Raw genomic sequence first — 12861 nt, 5'->3', positions numbered from 1 at the left:
GTAACACCAAAGGAATAGATACTAAGCCCTAGTAGTTGGTTAATGTATTATGAACTTTACTTCTCATTAAGTACAAGTTTCTGCTTTCCTCCCTCCTCCAATTCATGGCTATAAAATGTCAGAATACTAGAAAGTCCATTTTTAGAGAAATATCACCATAAAATTATGAAAATAAACAGTACACAATATGTAATTATTTATTCCAGGAAAACCTTTTCAGTATTTCTGTAAGTATCCACTTAGCAATGCCAATCCTGATATATTCTTCTTAAGTGTCTTTAAAAAATTTTCAAGTGAGGTACATAATATTTTTAACTTAAAATCTCTCCATTCATTTAGGGAGAGTGGGTAGAGGAAATCAAATGAGAGCACAAGCTTCGAAGTAAGAAGGCACACTTAACGTCTTCTTGAAGAGTTCAATATTGACTTTTTAGCTGTTTATCAGAGTGAGAGGTGATGCCTAAGAATTCCAAGTTGGTTTTCTTTAGGCAATGCTGAGTACTTTCAAGCAGAGTGTTAAAGAGACACAAACGCAATATTCATGACTCATTTTGGAAATGATCCTTTTTTTATGCCAACTTTTTGATTCCTCTTGGAACAGAGTTACATTTCTGCCACCTACAACCTAATCCTCACATTTACCCTGACTAGTTGGGTAATTCCACCACTTCAGACTTAGACTGGGTGGAACAGGTTTTACTCATATTTTAAGAGACATATGGGCTTTTAGCACAATAGCATTACAGAAACCCAGGAAAAATGATATTATTACTTATACTAAAACTACTGTATTTTGACAGTGTTAAAATTAACCATAACTCCAAAAGCATAAGTGCCACATACCCAGAAACTGCAAGAATATTAACAGGGTGCCTAAATTCTGACAGTGAATAAATCAATTGGGTAATAGCAGAAAGTGTGAATTTGCATTCACATGCACACTGTATTTGTATTTTAAATAAAAAGTTACTTTCACTGATGATCTAGTGATCTTTCTTTGGAGGGTGGTCCTGATAATAAGAGTATACTTTAGAAAGACTAATAAGCTAGTATGTCATCATGGGCTGCAAATTTTACTCCTGAAAGTAACTTGTGGAAAAATAAGTAATTTGTGAATTAAAGATATGAGAGAATGGAGTAAACTTTAAAAAAATATACATAATTCCAAGTAAAAGGAGAAGCACGGGAATCGGGTACTGTGGCAGTATAGAACTAATGATCAGTGCGGTATTTACTACATGTCACTAATAATAATGGTAATAACAGTAGTGATAATACATTTATTAAACACTTCCGCATATTGAGAATTATGACAAATAATTGCCCTGTGTAAGGACTAGGCAATATTTTGGAGAAAAATGAGATACAGAGAGGTTAAGTATCTTGTTGGAGGTTACATGGCTAGTAAGTGACTTAGTAAGGTAAATAACAGGAAAGACTGTGATTTGAATCCAGGTCTTTCTGCTCTTTTTCGCTATGAATTGACTAGAATAAAAGCCAGGAAACTAGGTATAACTTGCTGATGCACTGTCCAGGCACACGTACCAGAGATTAGAGAAAAATGCTGAAAGGTGTCTACATGGGCACCGGAGAAGCAGATTACCCAGTGTGCAAGACATCAGAAACCAGCCAGCAGACTAATTCAAGACCTTACCGACTTAACAGTGAAGGAGCCGCGGTTAACCACCAGACTTAACTCTCTATTGCTTAGGTCTTGGAAAGGGCAATACTTGATTTCTAAATCTCATGAACACAGCCAAGGTCAGGCAGAAAGAAGGCATTTTTAAAATCTACATTCAGGGAATTGATCAACAAATCGCATTGATGCTACATCAAAAGTTTAACTCAAATTTGATTCCTTTTCTCTTTCCTCATTGCCATCACCTTTAACAGTCATTATTTGTGCCTGAAATATTGAAGGAGTCTCCTGACTTGTCTTCCTGCTTCACTATGGCTCATCCCATCCAGGCTCTCCTAAAATAGATCCTTAAATGTACTTGCAGAGATTGGTCCCTAAATGTAAATCTGATGGTGTCTCTCTCCCATTTAACTCCTCCACTCGCCTCCCCCGCAACGGGAGCACTGCTTTAAAAGTACAGAAAGAATTCCGTCCCACACTTCCTGGCATGCTAAGCCGTTTAAACCTGGCTCAAACCAACCCCAGTTCTATTCTTTGGCATTCTTTCCTCAAAACACAGTCCAAGCCCTCTGAACATCTCATTGTTCCTGGATGGTTCTCTTCTTTTTGTGCTTTCTTACCTGTACTTCTTTGAGCACTTCTTATTCTCTCTGCCTGAAATGACCTTACCATTCTCTATTTGAGGAACTCCTATTTCCCCTAAAACCTAATTAGAATGTTACTTCCTTTGTGAAAAATTCCCTGATTCTTCCAACTGAGTGCTCTCCTCATTTCTGTTATTTTTCCTCTAGAGAATATCATATCCCATTATTATAATATTTATCACATTATAATAATTGCCTGTTGATGTGTCTATTTCCATCGTTACATTATAGCTTCCTTGAGGTAAGAGGCTACATATATATTATTCACCTTTGATTTCCCAGTGCTTATTAGAACTTATGGCATATAGTGGATATTCAAAATATCTATTAGAAGAATGAATGACCCCTCTTATGATTAAATAATACTAGTGACTATATTATATGATTTAAGGTGCACTAGAAATGAACTCTCCCTCCACAAACTACATACCTTTTTGACTTTTTAATTTCTAACTTTATATTAGAAGATTTTAAAATTTTTGTTTAGCTATTTAAACCCATAATTAAAAGCACTGTTTTTAGCTTTAGAGTGGGAGGTAAACATTATAAGACACACAAAAACATGCACGTTTTAATTTATTAGAATCTTTTATGAAAATAAATTTTAATGAGGAAAGAAAAGAAGAATAATGTTATGATAATTTTTTTTTTTTTTGCGGTACGCGGGCCTCTCACTGTTGTGGCCTCTCCCATTGTGGAGCACAGGCTCCGGACGCGCAGGCTCAGCGGCCATGGCTCCCGGGCCCAGCCGCTCCGCGGCACTTGGGATCTTCCTGGACCGGGGCACGAACCCGCGTCCCCTGCATCGGCAGGCGGACTCTCAACCACTGCGCCACCAGGGAAGCCTTGTCATGATAATTTTGACAAGAGGTGGACAGAAGGGAAGAGTAGAAAGGACACTGTGCATTTATTCAGCAGCATTTATTATGCCACTATTATGTGTCAGGTAATGTATTAGCCACTGGGAATACAGATCAATAAGAAATTCCCCTACTCCAAAAGGACTCAGGGAATATAAAGGGGAGACTAGAAATCTTCACTAGCATATTTCACTTATACCACAATTGTATATAGTTGTGGGTCCTATCTTCATCAACCATCAAGTTCTTTGCCTTTTTCCTCAAATTTTCTGAAGTGGTTTTAATTAAACCCTTTAAATGTAATTGGTCATATAACAGACACTTTGGATTTTGGAGTGGGATTTTATCTATAAACATTCTGTAATTTTGGCCAGACAGCAACCCATTTGTCTTAATAAATGATCTAAAACTAGAATTTAACCATTTAGATATTTTAAATAATAAACACCTGCAAAACTACCACTCAAAACAATCGATTTCTCACCATTTCCTTTGCTCATTCCTTTCCTCTGACTCACCCCACTTGATGTAAGCATAATCTTGAAAATCAACCTTTCTTGTTATATTCTATATATTATATTATACATATTCCTTGATAAATATATTTAAATTATTTTAGTAGGTTTTAGATCAATAAAAAAGAACCTCCTCTGATGTAATGTTTTAGCACTGTTCATTCAATATTATGTTGCTAAGATTTATCCATATTGTTGTATGTTTCTGTAGTTTATTAATTTTTAGTGCTTTATAATATTTCTTTTGTGGTATTCCAAGTTTTGTATCTACTCTTCTGTTGATAGGCATTTGGATTGGTTCAATTTATGCAGTTGACAGCAATTTTTACCAATTAAATAAGTATAAGATAGCATCTCCTTGTGATCTTGATTTGCATTTCTCTGTTTTCTAATAATGCTGACCATCCTTTACGTGCTTATGGGCCATATGTATTTTCTCTTCTGTGAAATGTCTGCTCCTCTCCCCCTGATTCTATTGAAATGTTTGTGCTTTCTTACTGATTTGTGGAAGTTCTTTATATATTCTTGATATTTATTTTGTGTTGATTTTGTATAACATAAGCATCTTCTTCCAGTTTATTTATATTTTTCTATTATAAAGATGTCTTTCAATGAACAAAAATTTTTAATTTTAATAGAGCTAAACTGACAATCTTTTTTATAGTCACTTTTCTTTTTCTTATTTAAGAAAACATTTTCTACTCTGAGGGCTGAAAGATATTTACATATTCTACTAAGAATTTCAAGGTTTTTGACATTTAAGATCTTAATCCATGTGGAATTGATTACCAAATATATGTTTTACCTATTTCATATTTTTTCCATGAGGGTAGCCACTTTCCCCATCTCCATTTACTGAAAAGTCCCTTATTTCCCTGCTTGGTGACATGCTATATTTGTCATATACCAAAGTTCTATATAAGTAGGGATCTGTTACTAAGCTCTCAATACTTGCCTGTCTCTGTACCAATATAACTGTCCTAATAACTATATCCTCATAAGAACTATTGAAACTAGGTAGAGCAGTTTCCTCTACCCTTCTATTTCTCTGTAGTCTAGCTATTTTCAGTCCTTTATTCTTCTCTTTAGAATCATATTTTCAAATTTTGTGAAAACATGTTTTGAAATTTTGATTAGAATTGAATTGAATCTGTAGATCAAATTGGGAGATAATATCTTCACAATCTTCTTCCTATCTATGAACATGGTATATCTCTCAATAATTTCTAGGTCTTTAATATTTATTGATACAATTTTATTCTTTTCCCTGTATAAGTCTTACACATTTTCTATTCATTTTTTAACATATATTTGATATAACATTTAAATATCATCTATTTCAGGTTCTCTTTCTTGTATTTACCCCTGAATCTAAGATTTCCTTCCTATATTTCTGTATTTATATGTTTTTGTAAGAAGTCAATATAATAGTACATGGTTTGATACCTAATTATTTGTCTCCAAAGTGAGCTAAAAGCAGGTTTCTTTCCTTTTGATGCAATCACTTTAAAAATTAAAGCATTTTAGAGAATTTAATAAGAAAAATGATTAATAGCATTTTGCTTAGGCAAAAACAAAAAGCTTTAAATGGTTATGATCTTTCCTTCTACAAATGAGATTTTCAGCATTGCTATGGGACTAAAGATAAAGAAGGGATAATTAAATGCTGTTTAATGGTTTATATATTTTTAAGAGTACACAGATTTTCTATGTACTCTATGAAAGAAAAATGTGTCAGCTTGCAGTTCGATTCCACAAAAATTGAATCTTTGCATAATTATAGGCCTCATAAACAATATAGATTTATAGATTAAAGCAGTATCACTTATTGGAAGTACAATATTTTTCTAATAAAATTATACTTAGGTAAAAACATTATTTTCATTTCTGGGCCCACTTCAAGGTATCAAATAGTACTTTAGTAAAGCTAAAATTAAGCATCATAAAATGTACACAAAGCTGAATTACTTCTTACATGGTCAAGATGGAAGAATTTGCAATTTTCTTGTGATTTGCTGAAACAAGATTAGCCTTCCGGGGATTTGAATCAACATTGTCCATGCAACGAAAACTAGGCTCTATTACACAAATTTATCATCCATTGTGAACTCTCTGTATTTCTTTTATTGCAGAAAAAAGTCATTGAGAAAAGTCACTAGGAGAAAATTCAGCTGAGACAGTACAAGAAAATGGGGAGACTGGGCCAATCATTTCTGATAGACTGACTTGTGACATAACTATACACAAAGTGAGCTCTTCACTAACTCTTTTCTTGCTGAGTGTCATGGACAAATCTAAATTCTTATAATTCCACAAATACACCTACAAACATTACATTTGGAGGAAAAAGTATTTATCTTTCTCAATAAGCATGCAGAATATGAGAGAAAAGCTAGTATAATCTGAATTATTTTAAAGAAAGAAAATGTATGCTTCCATATGAATGATCTAAAGCCTTGGTTGTAAAATTGGCCTTTGGCGATACATGAAGTCTTTAAACTGGATATAAATTTAGCTGCCTTTCAGTTTCTAGTAAGTTTGTTTTTTTTCTCCTTTTCTAGAGAGACAGAGTTAATAATATGTCAGTTCAACTGGAAGAATTTTGAGTAAAATGGAACACAAAAAAATAACTGGAACGTTAGAAAGTAATTTCAATGACCACAAATGGACTGTCAGTTCATAAAACTTCATAATTTAAAAGAAGAGAAAAATGTTTTCACTTGCAAAGATTAAATTCATGAATGATGGAATAATCTACACTTACATATATATTTTCCTTTGGTTATGTGTTTTAATATGAGTAAAATAATTTTATTTAGAATTATGGAATTGTGTAAATAATTTTTACATTTTTCTACAACTAATATATATTATTGCATCATTCTAAGAGATCAATTTAATTTAAAAATATACAAAGTAATGCAAGAAAATGTGAAAGGTTATATAATATTTGTTTGGCTTGTAATTGGTTTGAATTTCCTCCTCTATAAAAATACTTAGAAATATAGTCCCAGAAAAAAGTATAACATTTTGTTTTAAATTTAACAGTAAAGAAGAATCATTGGTAACATCAGATGAGAATAACTCTGAGAATTCAAAGATTACAGGTAATATTTCTTTAATTTTTAAACAGAATATATTTATTTTGTTAAAGCCTACAATTATAACAATCTTACATAGGTGCAATTATCTTAACTTTTCAGACACCTATGTCCCAACAATTGTTTTTTCTCATGAGGACAAGCAAGACTTGGAAACCAGTAATCAGAATGTAAAAGATGTAAACACGGAACATGATGAACATAATGAAAAAGAATTAGATTTGATGGTAAGTGTTCTGTTTGCCTCGGTATTAGAGAAGATGAATCCATTTATGCTTCAAAGATGCTGCAATGCCTGCCTTTCAATAGCTTCAATTAATAAGTAATTTGCAAATGTGAAAGTGCAGCCTATTCTGTCCTTGCATCTCTAGCTTGATCAACAAGGCACTTTGATTTCAGTATGTTGCTTCCGGTCTCTGCAATGGTAAATTAATGACATTCATTTCTTACCTATTTACCAGTGGCTCTGAGTAATAGTTTGTAGGAATTACAGAAGAGGTAGTACTATCCTGATGTGCATTTCTAATCTTTGTGACAAGTGTACACTTATCATAAACTCGTCTATAAAATGAGAGGGCTGGGCTAGATGATTGTTAGGGTTCTGTACAGCTCTACAAGTCTGATTCTTGCATTTAGCAGCATTTTTTTTTTTTTTTACTTACTTACATCTGTGAGAATCTCTAAGCTCTATATCATTGGAAAGTATTAAATTACCAAATGAGGATAACATAGCCTGTGCCATATTTTTCAAACAGGAAACAAATTCAGAACTGTACAATTTAGTATTAAATTTGTTATCATAAATTTCACACTTGGTGAACATTCAATCTATTTGGGATTTTTAGGGGGATGGTTTAGATAGCATTTTTATCACAAAGGAAGAAATAGGAGTAAATGAGTCACATAATGCAATTTATCTTTTACTGTATTTGGTTGGAGCTCATATCATTAGGATACATGGATTCATAATCATCTAAGATTAAAATGACATTTGCCTCTTCAAGTGTCAGTGCTGAAACAGAAAAGAAATGGAGCTCACCTCTTTCCCCACACATTCCACCCTTTCTATAGTGATATGGAAGCTGCATCACTAAAGTATGCAATTTACTTTGCTCCAACTTTAAGAAACTACAAAGTTGTCATCCATTGTGAGAATTCTCACCAGCTGAAAGTTAACATCGCCATCTTTTTCAAACCACAGAATATAATGAAAGGGCCCTGAAAAATCACATACTTCACCAATATACCTCATTACAATCAGCAGGCTCAAATATAAAAGTTTGTTTGGAAGTTACTGAGATTGTACATCCAATAAATGAATAGGGAGCTGTAATTTAGATGCTAATTTGCTCCATGCTGATGTTAATGCATAAAACAATGAAGCTCTATAATAGATGGAAATACAACCAAATCTGTGGAACCCACAGGCATTGGCTTACAAGACAGCTGTGCAGTTGACAAGTAACATGAGCCTTATGTGAGAAGAAGGGGAAAACGTAAGATTTGCATATAATTATTGAGATCATGCAAATGTCAGTTATGAGGAAAAAAAAAAAAAAACACAGGCATCTCACTGTTAAATCCTGACAGTTGGCATCACTGAAGAGCTCAAATACATTTGAGCACCAGTTGGCAGAGGGTCATTAAAACAGAATTTGCAGAGACATTAACTCCCTCACTTTTCTTTGAGTGACGTTTTGCTATTAATAGTTTGCAGAGGCTTTGCAGAAAACATATTAATAAGAGAAACTGTAATAGGGGCACCTACAGCAAGTGTGAATGCAGAAAGGGGCATCTAGGAAGCTGCTCTCTAATTGATTAGCATGGAGCTATCAATGTGTATATCCTAAGTGAGGAGAAAGTGCAATGACAAGCAAGAATAGTTGAATAATACAATGTGATATTTGGAAGCTAGGAAAGAGAGTGATTAATTTTGGCCCCTTTTCTGATTAATCTCATTCCCAAGTCATAGCCTACATGGATCCCCCCAAAACATCCAGCTTCCACAATCTGTGCAAAACCCACAAATGAAATGAATCAAGGATATATACCAGATAATTACTAGCCAAGTTAATGAAACCTATTTAATTTGCTTTGTATATTTAAAATCATTTGATCATTATTTTTTGTGTTTTTATCCCTTAAGATAAATCAACATTTAATAAGAAGTACTGCTTCCAGAGATGAAAAGAATACAGTCAATTTTCCAAATAAAGCTGAGGGGTTACAGAAGAAGCAAATCCATGATGAAGTATACACTGACTTGTTTAACAGGACTTTGTCTTCAAGTTCATCAGCAGAAAGATCCTTAAAGGGAGAGTTTTACCACAATGAAAAATATTCCTCAGGAAATAAGTGTAGTTATCAACCTTCAGAGGAAATTACTTCAGATATGGGAGAAATCAAGCCATCATTGGGAAATACTAGTAGTGATGAATTAGTGCAAGTACATATTGGTAGCAAAGAAGTACTGGATAATAATGCTAATCCAGCCCAAGGGAGAGGCAGAGTGCAAATATCTTGTCCCTCTGCAGATCAACTAATGGCAGACAACCTTAATCAAAAACTTGAAGGAGAAGCTAAACAAACTGAAGTAAAAGATTGGGAATGTTTAAGAAGTGATTTCCGTTTGGATTTCCATTCAGAAGAGTCTATAGAAAAAGGATCTTCCAAGAAAGCTTATGGCAATGGTAAGAATGAGGAGGGGCAAAGAATATGTTTAGGTGTTAATGAAAAACACAGCAAAGATTTACAGTCAATCTTACATGACCAAGAAAGGAAGATGAGCCACTCTGAAATAAGTGTGGAAGGGATGGGAGCCAGTAACAGAGACCTAACTGCTCTGCCGAGTAAGGATACCCCAATTCATGACCAGTCAATCAGAGCAGATATATTTCATTCACCGAGGACAAATCTAAGCTGGGAGGAAGCTGTGTTAACAACCTCAGACCTTGAGCTCTCGACTAGTGAAGGCACTATTTTAGGAGGGATGCCTGGTCAAGCTTGTTTACCAAGAAATAGAAATGTTTTGAGGAATGAGTATCTTTTCCAAGTTGAAGAAGAAAAATCAGCTTGGATTAATCCCGAAGATCAAAATAAGAACACCCAGCATAAACAAAGTTGGAATGTTCTGGAAAGTCAGGGAAGAGCAAGAGAGAGTAAGACAAATATAACAGAGCAGACCAAAGAACAAGCAGATTGTGGAGACATGTGGGAAAAAAGAGATAATACAAGGAATTTGAAAGCTAATCCTACAGAAGAATTGTTTACCTGCCAAGAAACAGCGAGCTGTGAACTGTCTTCTCTAGCTGATCATGGTATTACTGAGAAAGCAGAAGCAGGTACAGCTTATATAATTAAGACAACATCAGAAAGTACTCTAGAAAGCATGTCTGCTAGAGAAAAAGCAATAATTGCTAAGCTACCTCAAGAGACAGCACGAAGTGACAGGCCCATCGAGGTAAAGGAAACAGCGTTTGATCCACATGAAGGGAGAAATGATGATTCACATGATACCCTTTGTCAACGAGATACAGTAGGTATAATCTATGACAATGATTTTGAAAAGGAATCATGTTTAGGTATTTGTAATGTACATGTAGGTGAAATGGAGAAGGAAGAAACCATATCTATTTACAATCCTGGGGAGACACATGACAGGAAGAAATGTGTCATTGGAAATACAACATCTGTAGAAGAATCCTCACAGGTCATTACAGACTATCAAAAAGCAGCCTCAAAACTAGATTTACATTTGGGAATGTTACCAACAGACGAAAAAATATTTCCAGAAAATAGAGATCACGGGCAGATCCAAGAATTATCAAAGAAAACGAATATAGATGCCATTATTCATTCTGCTTTAAACTCAGACACTAATAGAGCTTCTCAGAATGGCTCTCACATTTCTAATCACCATGTTAAAACTTCACTGCCATCTCATGAACAGGCCACTGCTATAGAGAATGCAATTACTCCCAAAACTCTCCAATCTATTTCTTCTAAATCAAAATATAATTGTAATCCAACAAGTGAAATCCAGGGTGCTGAGAATCACCATCATCCTGCATCTACACCTGAAGAAGTTTCCAAAAGTTCAAGAATAGTGACATCAGGTAGTAGGAGGGAAAGATGTATAGGCCAGATTGTCCAACAAGGAGAATGCAGTGTGGAGAAATCTCTAGGGCCAACAATTTTACTCAGTGAAGCTTTTGAGGACATGGAAGAGGCAAGGAATGAAAAAGAAGGATTAATAAACTCTGGACAATCACTGTGCTCTTCAGGAGACAAGGAATCTGAGAGCCCTGATTCTGACAATCTCCCTGCCCAGGAAAGTCAAGCTCAAAGGGAATCTCTGCTTTCGAAATACACCAACTCTAAAATACCTTATTTCCTTTTGTTTCTGATATTTCTTGTAACCATCTATCAGTATGACTTAATGACCGGCTTGGCATTCTACGTTTTTTCATTGTACTGGCTGTGCTGGGAAGGGGGAAGACAGAAAGAGTCTGTCAAAAAGAAGTAACCTCAGCACTATTATTATTCTCTCTTAAAAGATAAGCTATTTAGCCCCAAACATTTGGATTGGTTAAAGAGACTATTCGTTGTTCAAAGAGCCAGCGCAGTTTTTCTCTTGAAGGATCATTTAGAAAGGAATGCGTATGAAGTTTGCTCCTTCATATAAGTAATTATTCTATATAGGACCATTATGTTTGGATCATTAAATACCTATATGAATATGAGATCTGAAGCACGTCAAGTTGAAATTAGGTACAGCTGTTGCTCCTTAGCAGGCTATGAAGTTTCAATGCTTCATGTCTCTTCACTACTTAAAGTGCCATTTCTTGCATTCATTTCTTTTGCAGTAAAGCTTCATTTTTTTTTTTCCTGAGTGTATTTTTCCCTCTACTGTTTCTAAAAATAGATAAAACATGGACAATGGCAGAGGACTTTTTTTTTGTCTTTTAATACTGACCATGAAATTTGCATTTACCACTGTATCATTTATCAGCACAGTTTGATAAATCGAATCTTTCAACTTTGATTACATATTTTTAAGAACAACACCCATGCATATTGAAATGTGTAGATTTAACCTGAAGAAACACATTGTGTACTTGAATAACACTTAATACACATACACATGTTTTATATCCTGCATACCTACAAAGTCAGGGCATTCGTAACCCAAATTTGACAAAGACTGAAACAATCAAGAGATGATCTTTCAGTTCTACAAAATTTGGGGGATGGCCTGTCTTTAAGCAATATTTTTCTCCTTTACAGGGAGACTGTATAACACAGCTGAACAATTTTGATGCCAACTATTATTCAGTTGGAAATTTAAATTAAAAGTTCCAGAAGCATTGCTTCAGAATGAATTTGTATCTATAAAGCATAAAGCATTAAATGATAACAATAATTAAAAAAAGATTTCCTAATGAACTATTTTACTTGGTAGTATTTTTTGTCTTCAAACAAATTTTTAACTTTTCTCATTATAAAACAATAAATTATTCCCCAAGGTGCATTTAGAGAACAAACAACTAATCATTGGTGATATTTATTATATAGTTATCAGGTTGTTAAATGACAATTCAAATTTTTAAGGAGACAAATAGGTAGATATGGAGATCTACTGAGAGAGAAATGAATATCCAGTACAGCAGTGACTTCAGTTACTGTTATTATCTATGGCTAAGTATGTGAAATAATGAACTAATCATTTTAGCCACACAGTGGTAATGCAAATAATCTTACACAATTGATTTCAACAACTATTTATTGAATGACTAATATATGCAAAACCTTGTGCTCTGTTCTATGGCAGAGCACTTCCTTTGATACCCTGAATGGCTAGTCCTCAGGGAGGAGGCATCGATATGTATTTTGATGCTTTTGACTTGGCCAGAAATATGGGAGAAAGTCACATTGAGGGAGCCCACTTGGATGATTTCTTTTTAACAGGAACTTCTTTTATGGAGAATATAACATTGATCTTCAGAGAGAAAAAGTAATCTATTTATTAACCTGTAAAGGTAAATTCAATGACTAACACTTGTATATATTATCCTACACTCCTAAGAAACATGCATGCATGGG

At 34.2% G+C, this 12861-nt stretch overlaps 1 protein-coding gene and 1 long non-coding RNA gene across 2 annotated transcripts in view; one reads left to right on the top strand and one right to left on the bottom strand.

Moving 5' to 3' along the window:
* Positions 1-12628, top strand: part of PPP1R3A (protein phosphatase 1 regulatory subunit 3A) — a 37662-nt gene extending 25034 nt beyond the window's left edge. The window contains exons 2-4 of the mRNA XM_004329708.4: positions 6707-6765; positions 6862-6986; positions 8906-12628. Coding sequence (XP_004329756.2) covers positions 6707-6765; positions 6862-6986; positions 8906-11284 — 2563 coding nt within the window. The 3' untranslated portion in view covers positions 11285-12628. The remainder of the gene's footprint in view (positions 1-6706; positions 6766-6861; positions 6987-8905) is intronic.
* LOC109548287 (uncharacterized) overlaps positions 1-12861 on the bottom strand; it is a 734651-nt gene that overhangs the window by 105271 nt on the left and 616519 nt on the right. The window lies entirely within an intron of this gene.

The sequence above is a fragment of the Tursiops truncatus genome, chromosome 9 (genome assembly GCF_011762595.2).
Source record: "Tursiops truncatus isolate mTurTru1 chromosome 9, mTurTru1.mat.Y, whole genome shotgun sequence".
NCBI lineage: Eukaryota > Metazoa > Chordata > Mammalia > Artiodactyla > Delphinidae > Tursiops > Tursiops truncatus.
This window is presented reverse-complemented; position numbering and strand designations above follow the sequence as displayed.